The sequence below is a fragment of the Balaenoptera ricei genome, chromosome 10 (assembly GCF_028023285.1).
Source record: "Balaenoptera ricei isolate mBalRic1 chromosome 10, mBalRic1.hap2, whole genome shotgun sequence".
NCBI classification, from domain to species: Eukaryota; Metazoa; Chordata; class Mammalia; order Artiodactyla; family Balaenopteridae; genus Balaenoptera; species Balaenoptera ricei.
In genome coordinates, this window is record NC_082648.1 from 61232255 (window position 1) to 61256270 (window position 24016).

A 24016-nucleotide genomic window follows, 5' to 3' on the forward strand; every position below is an offset into this window, starting at 1 on the left:
GATGAGAAAGAGGTGGGGGTCCCGGGAGATCATTCCAGAAAGATGGAAGGGCTTGTGCAAAGGGCTGAGGGAAGGAACTGAGCATTTTCAAGGAAAATAAAGAAACTAGCGTAGATGAGCAGCGTTAGTAAAGACAAGAGATGAGGGGGGAGAGGAGGGCAGGAGCTAATTGTGGGATGCCGAAATGCACTGTGCTTAAGAGGGTTGGGTTTTATTCTGAGTGCAGTGGGAGGCTATTCAACAGTTTTAAAACTGGAATGTAACATGGCTCTATTTATATTTAAAATAGTTATCTGGCTAATTGTAATAATACATTGGGATTGGAGCAATCAGCATACCGAGAGAGGAGGAATCAGGTAATAAAATTAGGAAGATATTTCAATATTCGGGTGAGAGATGACAGAGGCTTAAATAGTTAGCAGATGTACAGAGACATGGATGGATTCAAAATGTTTTTTGAAGGTAGAACGAAATGGACCTTGGGATAGATTGGGTGAAGAGTGTGGTAGTTGAGAGATGAGGAAGAAAAAGTACCTAGGAATGATTCTGAGGTTTCTGGGTTGAAGGCCTGAGACCAAGCCCTGAAGGGCTGTAGCAGTTGGAGGTTGAAGGAAGAGGAGGGGCTGGTAAAAGAGACTGAGGTGGAATAAATAGTCAGAGAGGCAGGCAGAACACCAAGGGTATGGTGTTACTCGTGTCAAGAAAAAAGCCTATTTCAAGAAAAAGAAAGTGATTAAGGAGGTTAAATGCAGCCAAGGGGTAGAGCAGAATAAAGACTAAAAAGTGTTCCTTTTGGCAATTTGCAACTTAATGACTTTAGTGGAATGGGTTAGTGTCATACAGAGTGAAGTAAGTCAGAAAGAGAAAAACAAATGTATATTAACACATATGTGGAATCTAGAAAAATGGTGTAGATGATCTTATTTGCAAAGCAGAAATAGAGACATAGATGTAGAGAACAAATGTATGGATACCAAGGGGGAAGAGGGAGTCCGGAGGAATTGGGAGACTGGGATTGACACATGTACACTATTGATACTATGTATAAAATAGACAACTAATGGGAACATACTGTATAGCTCAGGGAACTCTACTTAATGCCCTGTGGGGACCTAAATGGGAAGGAAATCCAAAAAAGAGGGAGTATATGTATATGTATAGCTGATTCATTTTGCTGTACAGTAGAAACTAACACACATTGCAAAGCAACTATACTCCAATAAAAATTAATCTAAAAAAAAGAGTGGATGGGACATACCTCAGTAGAGATAGTGTATGTAGGATAAAATTTTTTAAATTTGCCAAGGAAGGAGATCAGAAAAACAGGGTAGGTAGTTAGAGGAGGATAAGGGCTAAGGAAAGTTTCTGTTTTGTTTTTTAAAGATGAGAGACAGTTGTACTCATTTTAGGCTGGTAGAGAAGGAGTCAGGACAGAAGAGTTTGATAATGTTGCAGAAGAAAGAGACAACTGGGACTTTGGTTCTTGAGACAGTAAAAAGACTGGTCTTTGATAGGAGAGACCCTTCCAGTAAATTTGGAAATTGGAAAATAAAGGAGTTCATTTTCTGATGAATTCTATCTTTTTTAAAAAATTAATTAATTAATTAATTATGCCACACCTTGAGGCTTGTGGGATCTTAGTTCCCTTACCAGGGATCAAACCTGAGGCCACGGCAGTGAAAACGCCGAATCCTAACCACTGGACCACCAGGGAATTCCAAATTCTATGTTTTTAGTGTTATCTGAGGCAAGGTCAATAGCTGAAAGTGAGGTAATGCTGCCCAGTAGACAGATTTGAAGGTTGAGGATTGGGAAGAGTAAGAAGGCACGGCTGCCTGATTTTATTGATTGCCTATTTGAGTTTGGTGCTTATGAATTTATAAGAAAGCACAGGGGCTTTCCTGGTGGTGCTGTGGTTAAGAATCCGCCTGCCAATGCAGGGGACACGGGTTCGAGCCCTGGTCCCGGAAGATCCCACATGCCACGGAGCAACTAAGCCCGTGCGCCACAACTACTGAGCCCCGTGCCACAACTACTGAAGCCCGTGTGCCTAGAGCCCGTGCTCGGCAACAAGAGAAGCCACCGCAGCGAGAAGCCCACGCACTGCAGTGAAGGGTAGCCCCAGCTCGCCACAACTAGAGAAAGCCTGTGGGCAGCAATGAAGACCCAACGCAGCCATAAATAAATAAATAAATAAATACTGTGAACCAATTTCTATTAAAAAAAAAAAAAAAGAAAACACAACTGCTAAATTGCATTATTTTTTCCTGTGATGCTCAGCTGTATGGGTGCAGGTTTGAAGAAGGCAAATACTTGAATTCATCCAGGAATGGGATATTTGCCAGCTAGTCTAATTGAAAAACAGAGCTGCAAAGGAGATGAGACTGTTTGTTAGGAATTAAGATAAACTGTGAGATAGCAGCTGGATAACCAGGGAAACAAAAGCAGGAAGAATCTGATAGACAAATACCCGCCATTAATAATGTTAACAGTAAATAACGTATTAGTAAGTGTATATTATTTTAACACTGAATAGAAGAAATCCCCCATGCTTCTGAGCATATGGGAAATTTAATCTGTCCTTATGGAATTCCCCCTGTGTCATGCCCATTAATAGGAGAATGTTCCAGGGAACTTTATCAGGCCAGAACATACAGCAAAGAACCGTCTGTTCCCATCCACACTGATAGTCAGTCATATTAGTTTCAGGAAGGAAGAGAGATAGTGCATGCTGCTTGAATGTTTGGTATGTATCTTGTCCAAGCCTTGCCTTTCTGGTCACCTGAAGATTAGTGTCTTTGCTGCTTTAGTGCTCCCTTAGGTATGGCTATTTTGTGCTGAGGAACCTAACTAGTGCCCCCATTTCATGGGCCCCTCCCCCCATTAGTGGTCTTGTCACCTCAGTAGACCTCTGGGAAAAACAGAGTTCTAGACCTCACAGTCTCTTTCTTTCTCCAGACTTGGATAAGGGAAGGTTTCTAAGCTTTTCTCAAGTCTAAAGAAGCTTTGATCTCAATTTTTTTTCCTTGCAATTTTACTTTTTAAAATTAAAAAAAAAAAATGTCCTCTGAGCACTTTCCTCCTACAAGTTAGTCCATTTAATCTCCTTGGGCCTCTAGAACATTTTGACCTCTCTTGGAGGTAGGGTTGAAGAAGAAGATGTTGACTCTAGACTTTTTTCCCTTGAGCTTGATCTTAAAATAACTAAAGTTTCTTGGTTTCTTTGTGTGGCAGGCTTTTTTCTTCCTAAGTGCTTTACTTGTTTTATGTCATTTTCTATGCACACTGTTCTCAAGTAAGTGCCGTATTATCTACTTTTTCCAGTTGAAGAAATTAAGGTTTAGAGAAAATAGATATCTTACCCAAGATCCCATGGCTGGTAAGGATTGGCCTGAATTCTTAGTTTTTCTGAATATGCACACTACCTCTTTCTCAACTGAGTTTCATTTTCTTCTCAGTGAGTCACCAGCACGGGGGGCTGAGTGAGAGAACTCCATGTACATGGCCTGCAGTCAGTGGGTATCTTGATTTACAAAAGGCAGTATATTCTTACCGGCCGGGATATACTTTATCTGTTTTGTGAGCTTGCTGTGGTCCAAACCCTTTACCAGGGCATTCAGAAAAAGCAATTCACAAACTTCAGTTTTACCAATAGATTCATTTTATGTCTCAGTAATATTTCAAGCTAGCAGCAGAAGTGAGAGGTGGGGATATTTTAGTACCCCAGAACACCCCTATAGACTTAACATTCACGCTATTTTGCTGACAGGTGTAGGACCCTGTCAGGTTGTTCTGGGATGGAGTATAAATTCAACAGTGGCAATATTGCGCCTCTGGTGATGCTCTTGCATGTTGGAGCATTGATGGTATGATCTATAATTGCTAAATAAAAGATAGGCAAAAACAGAACTGAAGTGAGAATACGCCATTGTCTGTAATTTCAGGCAAACAGGCAAAAAAATCTTTCATGGGCTAGCAGGTTGTTTTGATTTAAAATTTTCTGGCATATTTCACAGCCCTTTAAGAAAGTATACTGATTTTACAAAATTTACACTCATTAGGTGGAGTAATGGATTTTTAAAACATGTGAAATGCCCTTTTGTTCCTATGGAAATATCTGAATATTCCTATATCTAAGTAAGCAACTTCTGAAAGTAAATTTAAGTTAAACACATATTTAAAATCTCAAAATCAAAATGGCCTGCAAACAATGATATAACTGACTTTTCAACTATTATCATCGTAGCTATTCAAACAACTTTCCTTCCTAAATTCCACCTCTTTTTTATTGTATCTGGTGGTCAGAAACTGCTGTACCTCAAAATGTTTGGTAATGGTTTCTATTTTACTGGATTTCCTCCTTGGAAACTTGTTATAATTTAATAATTATTTATTCCTTTTATCCTTGGTTCTTATCTAGTAGAATTAAAATGTAAACATTATTTTATTTTGCATAATGCTTTTTCAGTACTTGGCTACTCGTTTTTACTTAATTTCATAATCTCCAACCAGTATTCAGGTATTAACAAAAATAATATTTTGATCTATAGCCTAGCTTTCTTGTGTTTTAGTTGGTCATCTGTCACTGTTTTAGTCTTTTACTTCTGTTTCTCAAGGTCAGGGAATGTAGAAACATCCTCTGAAATGCATGGCCAGGCTTCAAATGGGTTTTATCCAACCCTTGTGTGACATTGCTGTGATCTGGCAGCTTTTAATCTGCTTTTGTTGTGTCCATGGATCCCTTTAAGATCACTTTACCCTAATAATGCCCACACTTACAAATATTTAATTTTAGACCTTATAGTTCCCAATTTAAAAGCCTCTGCTCTAGAAGCTTTGTTTAAGACACAAGTTTTGCAGAGTTTTATTTTTTATTCTTGTCACTCTCTGTGCACTCCTCTCTGTGGAACTTTCATATCTTTTTTTCCAACCTTCTTATCTGCCTCTTTTTTTTTTAAACTATCCACCTCTTTCCTCCATACCTAATAATATAAAAGCCCAGTTGATTTACTAAGTAGAACTGGGTGTTCTTTGTTTTACATTTTGCATAAGTCCTGAGAGATTGTTTCTATTTTTCTTGCTGAGGAAACCAAGAAAATGTAAGACATCTTTGTTTTGTATCACCCATTAGTGTTGTATCAGTCAGGATTTTGGGTTGCAAGCAACAGAAACAAACTCTTGACTAAATTAAGCAAAAAAGGAATTTTTTGGAAGGATGTAGGGCAGTCCTTGGAATCATTGGGAAGTGTGGAGAATCAGGCTTACAAAACAGATAATAGGAACTAAAGGAGACGCAGAAATTAAGAAACCTAGCCAAGGTCATGTCATAGTACTGGCTGGTTCGTTTGCTGCCATTAGCATGACTGTATCTGGACCCTCGGTGTCACCATTACAGGGGATGTAATTTCAGTGATTGCTGCTCCTTTGCATTGATCCTGTAGGAGTAACAGTCCTGGGATGAAGTATCCACTTGTGTCCATGTTTTAGCTGACAGGGAGAGTGGAGAGGATTTAGAATTTTGTCCCTTCCATTTCAAGTGAGAGAGCCCTCACTTTCCTCTAAGATTCCATGATGAGTTATCGCCCTCATATAAAAGTGGTGTTTAAATACCAGAAAGCCAAAAGAATGACAAATGCCCAGTACAAATATTTTGAGGTACAATTATTCTTAATAGAAAGGAACAATACTTTAAACCCTTGCTTCAGACTTCTTGTCACATAGTCAGAAAAATCAATGCTCGATTTACCTGGCATTTCCCAGACTATTCTTGCAAGTAGAAGGGATCCTGCTTCCCAGTGTCACTGAGGCCTGGACTTGCATCCCTCGTCTCATTGGAGAAAACACTGTGGGTGGTCTACCCATAAGCTAGTCTCCTCTTCTTTCTTATTAACCAAATTTTGATTTTGTTTGCATTCTCATCCTCATCTGTATAATCATATACTTCATAGGACTGGATCCTGACTTGTGCAATCCCCCCCAAAAAAATTTCACTAACAGATTTTGATTAGAGCACATGATAGAATTCAGCTAAATGGGAAACGTGGGGAGTTTGATGTAGGATTTGAGGGAAAGTTTTTCTGATTCTTAAAAAGAGATTCTCAGGGAAAATTTCCATATTTTCGTCTGTGCGATGTTACATCTGAATGCATGGGATTGCTACAGCCATCTAGCCCCAAATCTGAGGATAAAGCCAAAACTTAAGTAAAGATGGGGCCAAAAGAATTCCATAGGAAAAGAGCTGTGGCTCTATCTTACCTTCTTATAGTAGGAAAGAATAAATCTTGTTATTAAAAAAAGTCATCCCAGGGTGGATTTTTTGTTATTTGCAGCTGAACACATACAAGCCAGTCCATACCTCTTTGATTTTTATCAAACTGTCCCTCCGTGTCCTGAGGAATAAACCATTTATATGGTTGATCTTCTGTTTCAACATGCTGAAGCGCTCGTTAATAGTAGAGCAAGTATTCCATAATTATTTCCACATAAATCTTAAAAGATAATAGTGCTTTACTTCCTCAGCTCACTTTTCACTTTTCCCCTTGTCTTTATTAGTCCCATTGGCTTTTATATATAAAATGTTATGAACCGTGTCACTTGTTAGCAAGGAAAGTTAAACAAAAAACGGTCTCATACCCAAAAGTTTACAGTCTTTTGATGACATCAGAGCCAATTGCACATATCATTGCAAGTTATATATCCGACAAATACTGAAATAATAAATTAAGTATTTAGTGTTTAAATATAACATTTAGGGGGAACATGATAGGTACAAGAAACCTCTCTTTACTGCATTGTCAGCTGTCAACAGAAAGGCATATTGCATAAGGAAAGTCAGAAATCACACAAATATATTGAGCATCTACTGGGTACCAGGCTGGGCACATAGATGCTGGTTAAATAGTGGTAAACAGAAATCACAGGGTCCTCACTCTCATGGAGTTTACAGACTATGTGGGCAGTCAAACTAGTAAACAGGCAATTATAACAGTGTGATAATTGCTCTTATATGGTGACGCATGTAAGAATATAAGAGGGGTGCTTAACTCAGAATTAGGAAGGGGGTGGGAATGGGCAAGAAAGGATTCCCGAAGGACATGCAGACTTGAGTCCTGGAGATTGAATTGAATTTAAATGGGCAAAGGGGAAAAGGGTGTGTAGAGAACTGCTTGTGCAGGGAACTAGAAAAGGGAGAAAATATGCATTAGACATCTGCAAGAAAGTTGAAAATGGTTAAGTTGAGGCAGGGGGCCAACAAAGTAATGGATGAGATTGGAGAGGTACAGAGAGACCAGACTCTGAGGGACAACTTTAAGTTACATTGAGGTATGTTTGGACTATATTCTGAAGACAGCAGGGATTCATATGTATATCTGATGAAAAGTATTCATTCATGACTGCGTGAAAGAGATTAGATTTGAAAGGGACAAAGCAGAAGTAGTAGCAGTCGTAGTCATCTGGGCAAAATACTGTAGAGTGGCTGTCAAACAGCTAAAAGGAAGGGGGAATATTAGGGGGCTATTTAGGATGTGGATCATTACCTGAATGTGGTGGAAAGGGAGAGAAAGGCATCAAAGATGACTCCTTGGTTGAGGTGGATGGAAGGGTCATCCCTGGGGAAGGGCTCCCAAAAGGAGCTGATATAGGGGAGGACAATGAGTTCAGCTTTGAACATGACTCTTAGTCAGCTGTGTGTCGTCTCGTAGATATTGGATTTAGGTCAGCAGATGTGTGCACAGATATGGGGTTTGGACATGGGCCAGAGTCTCTGAGTTCCAGTGTTTTGATTTATTAAGTGTTGATGATAACATCTAACTCATAAATGTCATCTTGGGATTGAATGAAATAAAATATAAAGCAACTTAGTGCTAAAAGGGAGGCAAATATTGTTTTCATGTACTATGTTCTTTAATTATTATCGTTAATGATGCTTTTGCTTTTGTTACTCAGTTTTCCAACCTGTAACCTGAAATGATTAATAAGATTATAGCAGCTACTGTCTATTGAATAGACATTACTGTGTTAAGCACTCTTCACTTTTTAACACTGTACAGATATTAAAATCATTTATTTCTCAGAAAAATTCTATGCAGCAGGTACTTTTATTATCCTTATTTTCTAGATGTGAAGACAGGCACAAAGGGTTAAGTGACTTGCCAGAGATCATACAATTAGGGAGTGTTGGAGTATGGATGTGAACAAAGACAGACTCCCATTCCTGCACTTCATGTATCAGAATATACTTTTGCTTAACATGCTTTTAACTTTTTTTAAAATAAATTTATTTATTTGGCTGCACTGGGTCTTCGTTGCTGAGCGCGGGCTTTCTCTAGTTGCGGTGAGCAGGGACTACTCTTTGTTGTGGTGCGCGGGCTTATTGCGGTGGCTTTTCTTGTTGTGGAGCACGGGCTCTAGGTGCACAGGCTTTAGTAATTGTGGCACGCAGGCTCAGTAGTTGTGGCGCACTGGCTTAGTTGCTCCGCGGCATGTGGAATCTTCCCAGACCAGGGCTTGAACCCGTGTCGCCTGCATTGGCAGGCGATTCTTAACCACAGCGCCACCAGGGAAGTCCCTGCTTTTAACTTTTAATCAGTTTATATTGTTGGTTATGTTCCTTAAGAATATTCTAGTGGTCATCTTTGTTTTACTCTTTTCAACAGCTCTACTGTTTCTGAAATACTTGGTATAGGGAACCCACAATTCTCTTTACAGTGTTAATATTAAATCATTCTTCTACTTTATATTATGTCAAATCTACTGTTGATTGATTTTCATACACATAAATATAAATATAAATTTTCATTTCAGGTTCATAACTCCAGCCATTTCCAAATTCAGTGACTTGTAGGTTTGACCAGAACTTAAAATCTTCTTATTCAATCTCATACCAAATATTTGATTCATCTTATCAACTGGTTATTGTATCAAGACTTCCCCAGTTTCAGTCACAGAAACCTTCCTACACAAATCACATCTCAGTATTTCTAGTTATTCTCAGTAAACTTTTCTCCACCACTGTTGCCCCAGCACCTGGTAAGCTGCCTGGCACACGCAAAGTGCACCATACATTTTGTGGAATGGACAAATAAATAAATGATTGATCATCAAAAAACCACACTCACTATTGTTTTAAGTGGTTTTGTTTTTCTACAAAGACAAATCAAAATTTCCTCAATTCAAAATATGACTATATTTGTGCAAGAGGAAGGCTAAAATAACTAAGGAAAACATTTGAGTTTTATAACGGAGAAAAGAGGTGACATATGTAGGATTCCAGTAACACCCGAAAACTGGGGCTGCTGGGAGTCCAAGAAGGCATGCGATCTGCCCTGAATACTGAGGCAGACAAGTTGGAGCGCCTTCCTAAACTTGGATAATTGCCATTTCAGGCTGCTTGAAATGTAAATTTGAACTTTATTCTGAATTGGGGAGGGAACCAAGAGCTCAAGTTGATGATCAGTATTGGGCCAAGGTCAACTCATATCATGAACCGCTGGATTTTTATGATCTGTCTGTGAAGAGAAACCTGTAGTTATGTATTGGACCTTTCAAGGTCTATGTAGTATTCCTTTGTTCCCTCTTTTGGATTATCCTAGCAGCACTATACATAAACAGAACCCAATAATAAATAGTTCTAATGTTAAAACTTTATTATTATAACATTATTATTATTTATTTAAAATAAAATTTTAATTTATGTTTCATAATTCCTATTTTCCCCAAATTTATTCACTTGAGTGCTAAACAAGCATAAAAAATAATTCTGACAACTAAATCTGAAATAGCCGATTTAAATCCTGGTCCTTGAGTTCTAATTGGAAATGCCTCATTTGGCATGTTCAAAGCCAAAGTTAGGATTCAGATTGGTCATTCAGGCTTGTAGTTTTTCAGTAAAGTTATTCCTAACACCTGATGACGACTATGAATTTGTGGTTGCTAAGTTAGTGTTGAGTACTGCATCTCTAGGAGTCTGATTAAGTGGGAGTTGCCATTTGCTGTGCTGTGAGTTACCGAGAAAGTTGAATCTGTCACAGGTGGTGCTACAATTTGTATTTCAGAAAATTTGCTTCCCCAACTTTAATTATCCCCAAAGTATTCCACTCTACATAAAGTACTGAAAGGAGTCAGCAAAATTTTTTCAGTTTTAGTACTATGATGTAAATTAAGATTTTGTCTACTACCTAGGTGTTGTAGAGATAATGGAATTTCAGATGAAGGAGGGGACACTGTTTCATTATATAAAACACTGTTTTCTATTGATTTTTCCACTTTGGATTCAGAAAAAAAAATAATGCCAAGTAGCCATAACTAAGTAACACATTCACAGTGACATAAACCACGCTTCTTAGAAGGGAACAGACATGAATCAGATAGAAAGTATGTACGTTAAACTACTAATGATTGAAAATGGGAAATGTGAAGTCCTAAGCTTAAAAATATTAAATAAACTTAGGATTGACCTTTTCTTATTAAATATTAATATGTGTTTCAAACTCATGGAAATATGTATATATCATTTTTGTATTAGGTAGCCTGTCTTTGCAGAGAGACAGGGAACTGCATGAGTTGTGGAGATAGTCATCACCTTTTTGGCAAAACAATCCCTCTTCACATCAGTATATATCGGTCAGGTTGTTTTTTTCCTTTTTCTATAAAACAAGATATTTTTTTCAACACTTCAACATGAAAGCCTGATGAGAAAGTTTCCCCTAAATATTTCATTGCACAGGTAGTTTCTTCAAAATTGCCTGAGTTTGACTTGCTAAATTAGAGGAAGATCTTTGACCCTGGAAATCCATAAGAAGTGATTATGGCTATGAAAATAAATTTTAAGAGATTAGTATTGTTTGATGATTTAATTAAGAAATATGCTATAGTTCAATCTCTTTGGAATATTTTAAAATGAGATTCTTCATCTTTTTTGCACGTCTTTATCTTTGTGTTAAGGCAGTTCCAACAAATGGAAATGGTTAACCGAATTGAGAAATAAATGTGTTTAGTGGAAATTGCTTAGCCTTTGAATTATAATTACAATTTTATATTCTTTGTAGGATTACTTAACTATTCATAAGTATGGCAATGCAGCCAGAAACGATCTCTGGAATACACTATCAGAGGTAAAGTATAGGAAGCTTGAAAGCCAAAGCCTCTTCTTGAATATTTGAATTGAGTTTATAAAACATTCATAACTTTTATTGACACTGATGGTTTGTTTTTACTTTTTATATTTCCCTTTTCTTGATATTGGTTTCTTGTTTTATATTTGATGTATTATATTATAAGGATTATGAGGTTTAAAATTAATTCAGCTACAATGGTAGTTAAAGATACCTTGCCTACTTTCAAACATGATAATACTTCTGAAATATAATTTTAATAGGGTGTCAGATATTCATGTTTGAGTGAAATATGGATGGTAAAGAATTTTTTCTCTGTAAGTGAATAACAAGTATTTAAGTTTAATACTAGACATACTGGGGATACTTAAAGATGCTGCAAGTAAGTACTTGCTTTAACAATAAAATATATTTTACCTTCCATTAGGTAAAAACTTTAATGTTAATAAAGTTTTTATTTCTATGTATATATATATATATATATATATATTCATGAAGCTTAAGCTAAGGCAAGAAGATTAATTTTACTAACACATTATATTAGTTTCACCGATTTTAAATGGTTTCATACTTAAGTAAATCATAAAAGTAAATATGAAAATGGTTTAATGTTAATTATGTTTATAGTTTATGTTTATAAAATTAATTTTTACAATTTTGGTTATAAAGGCTTTAAAAAGGACTGGAAAGTATGTAAATATACAAGAAGTAATGGATCAGTGGACACTCCAGATGGGTTATCCTGTTATCACCATCTTGGGAAATGCAACAGCAGAAAATAGAATAATAATTACCCAGCAACATTTTATTTATGACATCAGTGCTAAAACTAAAGCACATGAACCTCAAAATAACAGGTACAACTCTGTTGTTTATGTGAAAAAATTGCTTTTGTTTTTTATGTTTCACTTTGCATTTTAACATTTTAAAAATAATTGATAACAGAATTATGAAATGTACTTGAAATATAGTTTTCATTTCTTTATTTACATATGGTATTTTCATTTTGAACTCTCTTTTACTCCCATTTCCAGATATTTTAACTATCAAGGTGGCAGCATGCTAAAGTTATTTTGTTTAAGAAGACAGGATTTAAATTATCATGGTCATTTAAAACAATAGTGTGTGATTTTGTTTTTTACTTTTCCCTGTAAACGTTTGTTGAATTAAATTTAAGAAAGTTAAAGTACTTTAAAGTGGGTTAAATGGTATTGAGAAAACTGAGATTTGTAGAATAGACAAGAACAGAAACTAACAATCCAGAAAGACTAGTTAAACAATCAAAACCCCACAAGCAGACTAAATAGTGTCTGAGCCAGAGGAACTCAAACTAGATCCATTTAAAATGGTCTAAGTATCAATGCCACTTAGTATCAAAATACATTCTCTTCCCTCACTTTTAGTGTTTAAAAACCATTAACACAACATACATAGAATTTGACTTGTTGTTACTTTAACTTTCATTTGAAATTCTTATTTAATTACTGAAAATTCAGCATGTAGTGATTCTTTTCTAGTTCATGTTTTCCCACTCTTTTGTACTTTATTAAAGCTGAGCCAAGGAAAGATAGCAGTTAAATCATTTCATTTTATTTTTTTCTAAGATATCCGGGTAAGAGGTTGGGATCAGGACAGGGAGGGATGGAGGTCAAAATTAATAAATAAAATGAGGTGTTGGGGTTAGACTGCTCATGCTGTCTCCCATCTGGAATATTAGGAATCTGATTTTATCATCCATCAGTATCTAGGATATATGAAGCACGCATTAAGCTTTCTTTGTTATCTCTAAGAGGAATGAAAATCATACCTAAGTAAGGTAGCTCCAAGGCAGGGTCCAGGTAGAAGTGACTGAGAAATTCATGAATGTTTTCTGGTGACTAAATTGGGAACCCACTTAAAGTATTGTCTTAAATCTCCTGCTCATTATATACACTGCCCTTCAGCAGACTGCCCTTGTAATCTAACGGTTTGCACCTGTGGAATACAGGGTATTATCCTGCCATGCTGTCAGGATGTGACTCTGTCAACCCTTCACCCAACCTGGATTCCTCACAGCTGCCAAACACTGCTTCTGGTCAACCACCGCCTGGCCCCAGGTGAAACCTGCTTAGGCACCAACCCTGGCCTTGTCAGGAAGTACATAAAAACTACTTGACTGTGGCAAAGTTAGAGAGACTCAGGCTTTGCCTTTGAGAATGATCATTCTTACACAAGCATCACTGATGCAGAAAAACATAAAGAACATGCAGATGACAGAACAAATTTTGAACAAAAATACTCGGTCAACCTATAATATGAGCCAGATGTATCGGCCGCAAGTCTGACTCTTTAAAGGAAGACTTTCTCCCAGGCTGTATAGGTATATATACCTATACAAAGCTTTTACAGAGCTTTGCTTTTGCTGGAGTTATAAAATCATATGAATGGTTTTGAAAGCTGAGAACTTGGCATAGAAAATATTGAGTGAGATAATGCATGGCATTCCATCAGTCTCAAAATTTATTTTATATCTATTTTGAAATAATAAAGTTTGCAGTTAAAATTTTAGTATTCAGTTTTATATTATTGATAATTTAATTCACTATAACATTGTGGTCAAAGCTTCAATACCAATTCTATCTGCCCTTTGTCTGTAACCTTCTTAGATCTTTATCATATACTGCAAATAGTTAATGCAGTAAAACATAGTGCCCATTTATGCCAGGAAACCCATGAATTGTGGATATTTTCTGTGACAGTATAATCAATTCTTTGTCTTCAATTTTGTAGAGGACACTGGAATATCACTACAACATGCCTAGAACATTTTTAATGTATATAGTAATCATATTTTTCATATGTGGTAGCTATATTACAGAATAGAAAGGAAAGATCTTTATATAATAATTGCATAAAGTTAGTTGATATGTGAAAGTGAGTAAAATATTTGCTAGCATTTTGGTATTTGGGAAATTGTGAATTTGTTTAGCTTTTTTTTCTTTATAAAGTTAATACATTGTAATGTTCAGTAATGTCTCCTATACGTATGGAGCTTCTTGGAGTCCTGTGCTACAGAGAATTACATTTATCTCCTTTTGTTTTGGGTCCGATGATAGCAACCACGGAACCATTTTTCATGGCATCTACATTAATGCTTCACTAATATTGGTACCATTTTTTAAAAAGTTTTTTCACTCCAGCTAAAATAAGCACCTACGCTTTTCTACCTTAACATAATCATTAGAATAAACATTGCTTTATTATAAAAATGTGACCTACGATGAAGAGAGGTAGTCCCAGGGACTGTTAAATAAAAAATATCTTGAGGGTCTTTTGAAATGCATTGTTTTTGTTTTTTTCTTCTTAAAATGAGATGACTAAAATTCAAGTTAACCTTAAGGGGCGGGGGCACAATTTAATTTCACAGGTTCTTTTTTCTAGTCTCTTTTTTAACATAACTCACTGCAGTTTTGGATTTTTTTACAGCACACCACACAGAGCTTTTCACCCACAATGTTTAGGGTCTTCTAGCCTTTTAAGTTGTAATCATAAAGCAACATAATTGCCATGCTTTCTTTGATCTTAATGAAATTGGTGGGAAGATCAAATATGTGTTGTTTGGAAAGTTAAGGAAAATAACTTGTATAGTATTGATAGTATAGCAATTCAGAAATAATAGAAATTTCAGATGTGCTTGGTGATTTGTAATTTTTACTTTGTCTTTGTGATGATGTATAGATTTTGTGTGTGTGTCTCTGTACATGTATATACATACATATACACACACACACACACACACACACACAGAATAGAGGCCAAAAACATTCTTAGGAAAAATATAGAGGGTATTTTAAAAGTTTTACAAAATGCCCCAATGTTTGTATCGCAATACCTTAAAGTTAACTTCTTTTTTTGCATCTGAACATTGCTATACAGTACAGTGTCTGCCATTTAGGAAGTTTCTTGTATGTGGAATTGTCTGTAAGCAACAATGCAGTTATTGATATGAACCCCTCTTTCTTGACTTTAGAGACTTTTGCTAAAACTCAAAATCAAAACATCAATTTTTATTGTAATTTCTAGTTTCATTATTTAGAAGGATACAGTTTAAATAAATGTAAAATTATAAGTATGTTTATATTAGGGGCAAATACTATTTCATAAACATTTTATGATCATGCTACAAAAAAGACACATTTATCCTTGAAGAGTTTTAAACATCTTCAATTTTATATATTTCTGGCCCTTTAACTGATATTTATTTGCCTTCAAAATTTAGTTGCCCCAACTCAATATAGACGATCTGTACTAAAAAAATCAATTTCATAAAGTTAATCTCTGTCTTATTATAGACTGATATAGTTCCTTTTATTTTACTTCAATTCAATCTCATTCAATCCATTTCAACAGCAATTTATGGAAGCATTTCATTTCCAGGCTTTTGAAAGATCTATGAACAAAATGAACAAAAATGAGTTCATAGTTTAATTCGAGAATCAGATGCAGAGTCAGGCATTGTTGTCTCTTACCTAATAATTTCAGTTAATCAAAAAGATTCATTATTTTTAGAGAACAGCTATATATATTTATATATAAATTTATTATATAAATTCTCTGTATCTTCCTAACAGTAAATCCATTATTAAATACTTGTAGCATATTCTTGGTATCATGTTATGAGCTTGGGGATATTTGTTAAAGAGTGTACATGGGTTGGCGTTCACCAATGTCTACCTTACAAACAATACCTGTTCCGCTACAATAGGTTGTTTATTTCCTGACCAATTGTCCGGAGTCCATTCGGTATAGCAGCATGTCTCCACATAGTTGGCACTCAGAAATGTTTGTCTGATTAAGTATAGCATATACTTCTAAAATTTAGAATCTTAAACATATTAACTTTCTATGTTGGAGATAGCAGTTGGTATGACACTAGGAATTTCTTCCAGTCTTCCATTTGGATTTTTGCTATTACTAAATTCTGATTATTGTGAATGGGAGACGTGAAATGATAAAATAATAATCAAATTCCATATGACAGATTTGGAGATGTCCTCCCCCCATCAAAAGACGTATTCATTCTATTTTTAGTTACATAGCCCCAGACATGTTCCCTGAAAAATTCTCAATTCTCCATTAACTCCCATAGTTACTGAGCTCATAGAGTATTCTTATAGTTTTCAGGTCAGAAATATTTTTCTCATACTGCATATTGTTGACTATCCCTGTTGCTAATGGTGCAATGATTGGTTAACATAACCTGGCTATATTTTAGGGGAACAAAATGTAGTCATTGGATTTTATTGTAAGACTATGCAGTTTATCTCCGGTTGCTCATTTGAGGTTAAATTAATATTACTTCATGTACAAGTTTAGGCCTAAATTTTTATCCTATAAAAAGTCGTGTTCTAGAAAACGCTTCTCTTTAATAGCTGAGACTCATGACTGATCCCTGCACACTGGTGGTTGATTTCACACATCAATTTGGAAATTCCATTTCAGAAAACAAAGCATTGTGTCCCACGGTGTTCTTTGTATTGATCTGGATTTTAGGGGGATCTGATCAGCTTTGCTTTTTGCCCCTACTTTGCTGAATAACTTTATGTGTGCTGTATTATCCTTTCTATAAAATCTGACAAAGGTGTTTTTTAAGAATAGTTAAACAAGTAAATGAGGAGAATGTTGAAATGTAAATGCATGAAACCACTGGAACGGGCATTAATCTAATGCAGAATCAAGTAGAAAGGAGTTATTTTAAGACTTTACTCAATATATAGTGCAGCTCAGATTTAGATTTTAGCTACTTTTTATCCCTCATGTAAAATGCAAATCTTTTTTCCCAAGATAAATTGTTTTGTTGGTAGTCCACCTTTTGTGTTGAAATTAAAACTCTTAGAGGCCAAGTCTGCTTAGCAACATTGAATGAGTGAATTCATCTTCTTGGCCTATTCCTTACATTTATGACTGGGGAATTTAAAAAATTCTCCTAAAGAGAATAAGAAAAATCACATAGGAGGTGCATAGGAAATGTTGTTTGTTTGTTATAACCATTTTTATTCTTAAAGTTTCTCTTTTATTTCGCAGTTACCTGTGGCAGATCCCATTAACTATTGTGGTAGGAAATAGAAACCATGTGTCTTCAGAAGCAATTATTTGGGTGTCTAACAAATCAGGTAAAAAATATATTCTCCCTGAGAATTTGGTTTCAGATAATTATTTAGCAACTTAACCTCTTGTATCAGCTGTTATAAAAATGTGAATAAAGACAAATTAGAGAGAGAATATAGAGGAATTACCTCTATAAATTTAAGTATAATATAGTATAGTTTTTACATAGTCTAATTTCAGTCCGCTGATATAATTATTAAATTTATTTGTGTCTCTGATGGTAAAGAGAAAATTTAAATCTAAGTACTTGTAGTACTAATCTTAACTGCTTTAAACTGTACCATTTTATAATCCTGAATGTAATAGAATTACAATCGTAACTCCCAATAGAACAATATGCCGGATACTGAAACACAGGCCACATTTTTTAATTCCATTTTCCAGCCATCTTCTCTTTACCACACTGGCTCTTTAAAGAATGGGTGAGGCAATATTCTCTGTAGAATTAGATAATTATAGGGCCAGAAGGGAGAGGCTTGCTAGGTCATGAAACCATCCCTTAGGTAGGGTCAACTCTCAAGGAGCAGAGAAAGATGAGATTCTATTCTATTTCTAAATATCTTCAAATAAGATAGTTACCTATTTCAATTCACTGTCAGAAAGCTATTTTTTGAATCCAATCTAAATGCTTCATACTAGAGTGTGAAACAGGTCTCTTTTATTTCTGTTTTCCATTGAATTGAAGAAAAAGCCAATTATCATCTTTTATGTAACATTTCATTTAGATTTAAATGGTCAAGTATGCCCACATTTTGTTTTTCTTACTCTTTTCTCACATTCTGCTACTTTATGTTTTCTTGCTATTTTGTAAGCATAATTTAAACAACCACAAATCTGTTTTTGAAGTAAGGTGAAGTATAAATAAACAGCAAAAATATTGTTTCCTCTCCTCAGTCTTGCTCCTATTAGGGAGATGTAAGTGCTTAAAATACGTACACACATACATATAAGAAAAAGGTCTCTCTAATGAAAAACTGATGAACTCATAAAAGTGCTAACAAAAGATCAAGATGAAAAAAAAAAAATTAATTACATGGGACTGAGTGAACTGATGAGGATGAGTATAATTTTTGTGACTTTCTGTCTGAATTTAAAAAAAAAAAAAAAAAAATCCCACAAGGACTCAGAGGCAAAGAATATACAAATCAATTTTCACTGCAAAGTAAAGGAGCTGTTACAGTGGAAAAAAAAAAAAAGAAAAAGGTCTCACAGCAGAATCTAATCTGCTTACCAGAAATATAAACACTTGTTTTGCCAGTTGAATTTTTATTCAGATTTTCATGTTGTTGTATTTTTAACACATCATCACATATTATGAAAATATGTGCTTTCATTTATATACATTGTGTGTGAAACATTCATATGTAATGTAGTGATGCATTGAAATGCTTACTTTAAAATGTATTGGTGTTTCTCCTTTAAATTGCTTACTATAATCTATTCTTTTCATTTCTTCAAATTAGTTTTTATACCATGATTCTGAATTCACACTTACTCTATTGTCTTTATACTTCTCTTTATCTTCATGTAGTTGTTTTATTTATCTACATAATTTATTATGAAGTGATGAGTGAAAGCAGTGAGCTTCTATCGTAATGATTCAGCTATTAGAATGAGGTCATCGCTCCATAGGATTGCTAGGAACACGAAATAGAACAGTTTTCAGAAATAAAACATTTCTCACTGGAAGGTAGAATGAAAATGGGAACTTAGAAGAGTGCAAAGACACTGATCAAATGTCAGGATCAGCCCCAACTTTCACTTTTAGGCAATGCAGGGATTCAGGGCAAGTCTGATTCTTCTTGAATACTTTTCCCAGGTCCATTTCCTCTATAACTCCCTGGTTATGTCTATGCTGTTATTCATGGTACCCGCTTATTCCACACAGAGTATCTAGAATAGTATCATGGCTTTTCTTTTTTTTTCTTTGTTTTTATTGAAGTTTGGTTGATTTACAACATTATATCAATTTCGGGTGTACAGCATAGTGAAACAGATTATACTCCACTTTAGGTTATTACTATCATGGCTTTTCTTGACCAATGACAACAGGTTGTATTTGAGAGGTTGCTTTTATTTACAGTCTTTTATTATTAATCAGGAATAATAGCAACATGATATTTCAAACCGTATGTTTGCCTAAAACGTCCCCTATGGTAATACATTTAGGTGTTATACCCAGATGCATAGTTTGTGTGGTGTGTAACTCTGGGAGATGATATTTACGTGGACTGTGATATTACTTGCACGCTCCCTCACCCCAAAGTTGTGTAGTGTGCAACCTGCAGAGTGTAATGTGTCATATTTCATTAAATCATAGCAGAGTCTTCTGGTTGATAAACATTATCTTAGTCGAAATGTTAAGGCTTTTGCATGGAATGTTCATACCGAGTAAATGTTTCTTGAAAACTTTATGAATACATAAATCTGGAAGAATTTTCTAAGTGGGACCAAAAAGAAAGGCAACCTTTCTATTTTCCCTGTTTAGTCTTGTTCTAAATATATTTAGTTCTGTCTCGAACTCCTTCATTCTGATGACAAAGAGAAAACTGACACCAGACAAGGATTAGGAAAAATAAAAGATTGTTAAATTTGTCTCCTTTTAGATCCCCTTTTTTTCAAAATACAGTCAACTAATAGTAATGAAAAATGTTTCTTCACAGAAACAGTAAGAAAATATTCTGATCAATTCTTATCAACATATATAAAAAATTCCACCTTTTAATTATAACAATCAGGTCAATGTTTTTATAATTTTTCATTATCAGTAATATCAATTTGATGTCACATGATACTAAGGTCAAGTCATTGGTGAACAATATAAAGTATGAATTTTATTTGAATCAATAAATGCTCTTGACACTTCAATTTTTTGTGGTGTCAGATGATTATCTAATTCATTCCAAGTTGAGGCACAGATAATTTTAGTCTAAAAATTGTTTTAAAACAAATTTTTAAATTATTGAAAGTAGGTAAAGGATTTGTCTCTTTTGTTTTTACTATGAAACTGCTGAGAATGCAGACATTCATATATGTAGTAGCCTGCATGTTGACTGGCTATTAATTAAGGTGCAATGGAAGGGAATAAATTTAATGCCAAATGTTAGGAAAAGAGAGGACTTTCAAGATGGCAGAGGAGTAAGACGTGGAGATCACCTTCCTACCCACAGATATATCAGAAATACATCTACATGTGGAACAACTCCTACAGAACACCTACTGAATGCTGGCAGAAGACCTCAGACTTCCCAAAAGGCAAGAAACTCCCCACGTACCTGGGTAGGGCAAAAGAAAAAAGGAAAAACAGAGACAAAAGAATAGGGACAGGACCTGCACCTCGGGCAGGGAGCTGGGAAGGAGGAAATGTTTCCACACACTAGGAAGCCCCTTCACTGGCAGAGACCGGTGGGGGGGGGGGGGGAGCTTCAGAGCCACGGAGGAGAGTGCAGCAATGGGGTGCGGAGGGCAAAGTGGAGAGATTCCCGCACAGAGGATCGGTGCCGACCAGCACTTAACAGCCTGAGAGGCTTGTCTGCTCACCCGCCGGGGCGGGCGGGGGCTGGGAGCTGAGGCTCGGGCTTTGGAGGTCGGATCCCAGGGAGAGGACTGGGGTTGGTGGCGTGAACACAGCCTGAAGGGGGCTAGTGCGCCACAGCTAGCCAGGAGGGAGTCCGGGAAAAGGTCTGGAGCTGCCTAAGAGGCAAGAGACCATTGTTTCGGGATGCACAAGGAGAGGGGATTCAGAGCACCGCCTAAATGAGCTCCAGAGATGGGTGTGAGCCACGGCTATCAGCACGGACACCAGAAATGGGCATGAGACACTAAGGCTGCTGCTGCAGCCACCAAGAAGCCTGTGTGCGAGCACAGGTCACTATCCACACCGCCCCTCCCAGTAGACTGTGCAGCCCTCCACTGCCAGGGTCCTGTGATCCAGGGACAACTTCCCCGGGAGAACACATGGCACGCCTCAGGCTGTTGCAACATCATGCTGGCCTCTGCCGCCACAGGCTCGCCCCGCATTCCGTACCCTGCCCTCCCCCTGGCCTGAGTGAGCCAGAGCCCCCTAATCAGCTACTCTTTTAACGCCATCCTGTCTGGGCGGGGAAAAGATCCCTTCAGGCAACCTACATGCAGAGGCGGGGCCAAATCCAAAGCTGAACCCCAGGAGCTGTACGAACAAAGAAGAGGAAGGGAAATCTCTCCCAGCAGCCTCAGGAGCAGGGGATTAAATCTCCACAATCAACTTGATGTACCCTGCATCTGTGGAATACCTGAATAGACAATGAATCTTCCCAAAATTGAGGCGGTGGACTTTGGGAGCAACTGTAGACTTGAGGTTTGCTTTCTGCATCTAATTTGTTTCTGGTTTTATGTTTATCTTAGTTTAGTATTTAGAGTTTATTATCATTGGTAGACTTGTTTATTGACTGACTTACTCTCTTCCTTTTGCTTTTAATATATATATATATTTTCCTTTTTCTCTTTTTGTGAGTGTGTATGTGTGTGCTTCTCTGTGTGATTTTGTCTGTATAGCTTTGCTTTTACCATTTGTCCTAGGATTCTATCTGTCCTTCTTTTCTTTTTTTTTTTTAGTATAGTTCTTTGCCCTTGTTATCATTGGTGGATTTGTTTATTGGTTTTGTTGCTCTCTTCTTTCTTTTTTTCTTTTGTTTTTTATTTTTTATTTTTAATAATATATATATTTTTTATTTTAATAACTTCTATTTTATATATATGTATATTTTTTTCTTTCTTTCGTTTTTTTTTCTCCCTTTTCTTCTGAGCTGTGTGGCTGACAGGGTCTTGGTGCTCCAGCCGGGTGTCAGGCCTGTGCCTCTGAGGTGGGAGAGCCGATTTCAAGACATTGGTCCACCAGACACCTCCCAGCCCCATGTAATATCAAACGGCAAAACCTCTCCCAGAGATCTCCATCTCAATGCTAAAACCCAGCTCCACTCAATGACCAGCAAGCTACAGTGCTGGACACCCTATGCCAAACAACTAGGAAGACAGGAACACAACCCCGCTCATTAGCAGAGAGGCTGCCTAAAATCATAAGTTCACAGACACTGCAAAACATACCACCGGACGCAGCACTGCCCACCAGAAAGACAAGATCCAGCCTCATCCACCAGAACACAGTCACCAGTCCCCTCCACCAGGAAGCCTACACAACCCAATGAACCAACCTTACCCACTGGGGACAGACACCAAAAACAATAGGAAGTACGAACCTGCAGCCTGTGAAAGGAGACCCCAAAAACAGTAAGTTAAGCAAAATAAGAAGACAGAGACACACAAAGCAGATGAAGGAGCAAGGTAAAAACCCACCAGACCTAACAAATGAAGAGGAAATGGGCAGTCTACCTGAAAAAGAATTCAGAGTAATGATAGGAAAGATGATCCAAAATCTTGGAAATAGAATGGAGAAAATACAAGAAATATTTAACAAGGACCTAGAAGAACTAAAGAGCAAACAAACAACGATGAACAGCACAATAAATGAAATTAAAAATTCTCTAGAAGGAATCAATAGCAAAATAACTGAGGCAGAAGAACGGATAAGTGACCTGGAGTTAAAATAGTGGAAATAACTACTGCAGAGCAGAATAAAGAAAAAAGAATGAAAAGAATGGAGGGCAGTCTCAGAGAGATCTGGGACAACATTAAACACACCAACATTCGAATTATAGGGGTCCCAGAAGAAGAAGAGAAAAAGAAAGGGATTGAGAAAATATTTGAAGAGATTATAGTTGAAAACTTCCCTAATATGGGAAACAAAATAGTCAAGTCCAGGAAGCGCAGAGAGTCCCAAAGAGGGTAAATCCAAGGAGAAACAAGCCAAGACACATATTAATCAAGCTACCAAAAATTAAATACAAAAAAAAAATATTGAAAGTAGCAAGGGAAAAACAACAAATAACATACCAGGGAATCCACATAAGGTTAACAGCTGATTTCTCAGCAGAAGCTCTGCAAGCCAGAAGGGAGTGGCAGGTCATATTTAAGGCAATGAAAGGGAAAAGCCTACAACCAAGATTCCTCTACCCAGCAAGGATCTCATTCAGATTCGACAGAGAAATTAAAATCTTTACAGACAAGCAAAACCTAAGAGAATTCAGCACCATGAAACCAGTTTACAACAAATGCTAAAGGAACTTCTCTAGGCAGGAAACACAAGAGAAGGAAAAGGCCTACAATAACAAACACAAAACAACTGAGAAATGGTAATAGGAACATACATATTGATAACTACCTTAAATGTAAATGGATTAAATGCTCCATCCAAAAGATGTAAACTGGCTGAATGGATACAAAAACAAGACCCGTATATATGCTGTCTATAAGAGACCCACTTCAGACCTAGGGACGCATACAGACTGACAGTGAGGGGATGGAAAAAGATATTCCATGTAAATGGAAATCAAAAGAAAGCTGGAGTAGCAATTCTCATATCAGACAAAGTAGACTTTAAAGTAAAGACTATTACAAGAGACAAAGAAGAACACTACATAATGATCAAGCGATCAATCCAAGAAGCAGATATAACAATTGTAAATATTTATGCACCCAACATAGGAGCACCTCAATACATAACGCAAATGCTAACAGCCATAAAAAAGGAAATTGACAGTAACACAATAATAGTAGGGGACTTTATCACCACACTTTTACCAATGGACAGATCATCCGAAATGAAAATAAATAAGGAAACACAAGCTTTAAGTGACACATTAAACAAGATGGACTTAATT

General features: G+C 36.4%; 1 protein-coding gene across 1 annotated transcript in view; it reads left to right on the top strand.

Annotated features, from left to right (window-relative positions):
• Positions 1-24016, top strand: part of TRHDE (thyrotropin releasing hormone degrading enzyme) — a 396268-nt gene that overhangs the window by 288579 nt on the left and 83673 nt on the right. Inside the window, exons 8-10 of the mRNA XM_059936534.1 lie at positions 11049-11114; positions 11784-11971; positions 17178-17266. Coding sequence (XP_059792517.1) covers positions 11049-11114; positions 11784-11971; positions 17178-17266 — 343 coding nt within the window. The remainder of the gene's footprint in view (positions 1-11048; positions 11115-11783; positions 11972-17177; positions 17267-24016) is intronic.